This window comes from Coturnix japonica, linkage group LGE22C19W28_E50C23 (assembly GCF_001577835.2).
Source record: "Coturnix japonica isolate 7356 linkage group LGE22C19W28_E50C23, Coturnix japonica 2.1, whole genome shotgun sequence".
NCBI lineage: Eukaryota > Metazoa > Chordata > Aves > Galliformes > Phasianidae > Coturnix > Coturnix japonica.
The window spans coordinates 1,708,014-1,709,039 of NC_029544.1; the positions used below are offsets into that span (position 1 = coordinate 1,708,014).

The 1,026-nt window shown below is 71.3% G+C and overlaps 1 protein-coding gene across 1 annotated transcript in view; it reads left to right on the top strand.

Annotated features, from left to right (window-relative positions):
- The first annotated feature begins 530 nt into the window (after window positions 1-530).
- Window positions 531-1,026, top strand: part of ATP5F1B (ATP synthase F1 subunit beta) — a 3,545-nt gene continuing 3,049 nt past the window's right edge. The window contains exons 1-2 of the mRNA XM_015887082.1: window positions 531-698; window positions 830-1,012. Coding sequence (XP_015742568.1) covers window positions 557-698; window positions 830-1,012 — 325 coding nt within the window. The 5' untranslated portion in view covers window positions 531-556. The remainder of the gene's footprint in view (window positions 699-829; window positions 1,013-1,026) is intronic.

Sequence of the window (1,026 nt, forward strand, 5' to 3'; positions counted from 1 at the left end):
GCGGCCTGGGCCTGCTGCGGCCTGGGCCTGCTGCGGCCTGGGCCTGCTGCGGCCTGGGCCTGCTGCGGCCTGGGCCTGCTGCGGCCTGGGCCTGCCCCTCTGACTATCAGGCCTTGGGTAGGCCGTGCTTCGAGGCCGGGCCGGACCCGGTACCACAGACCGAAATGGCGCCCGGTGTTGGAACGGGAAATGTCCGCGTCCCGGAGCGGGGCGGTAGGCCGCGGTCACCGCGTCCGGCCCAAGGACACACGCAGAGCGCGTGCGCTGCTACTTCCGGTGTCTAACTTCCGGTGTCTTGCTCCCACCCCTTCCGGCCAAACTGCGACTCGCAGCGCCCAATCAGTGCGGGGTATTCCTAGACAGCCAGGGGCGCTGCCCAATCACGAGGAGGCACAACGAGGGCTGCGGCACGTCCAACCAATCAGAGAGCTAGAACGGGAGGCGCGGGTCCGCTCTTACCCAATGGCAGCGAGCGGTGGGCGGTACTACTCTCAGAGGTCCCGCCCCCTGCGGGCCGTGTCGGGCGGGCGGAGCGCGGGGCTCAGTCGGCGCCGCCATGTTGGGGCTCGCGGGTCGCTGCTCCGCCGCCGCCGCCTCCGCCGCTCTCCCGGCGCTACGGCGAGCTGCCGGCCCGGCTCATGGCTTCATTCCGCTGCTCCTCAGCCGCGGGGCCGGCCCGGCCGCCGCCGTCGGTGCTCGTGAGTGCGGATCCCGGCGGGGTCACCTTGCGGCCTACACGGCCGGGGGGCGTTGCGGCCTAGCGCCGTTCGTGGGCCCCGTTAAAGCGGAGGAGCCCTCAGCACACACCTCGTTTCGCTCCCTTATTTAGGCCGGGATCACGCGGCTCAGGCCGCTCCCGCCGCTAAGGCCGGATCCGCCACCGGGCGCATCGTGGCCGTGATCGGTGCCGTGGTGGACGTGCAGTTCGACGAGGGGCTGCCGCCCATCCTGAACGCGCTGGAGGTTCAGGGACGGGAGACGAGATTAGTGCTGGAGGTGGCCCAACATCTGGGTGAGAGGGGGGGG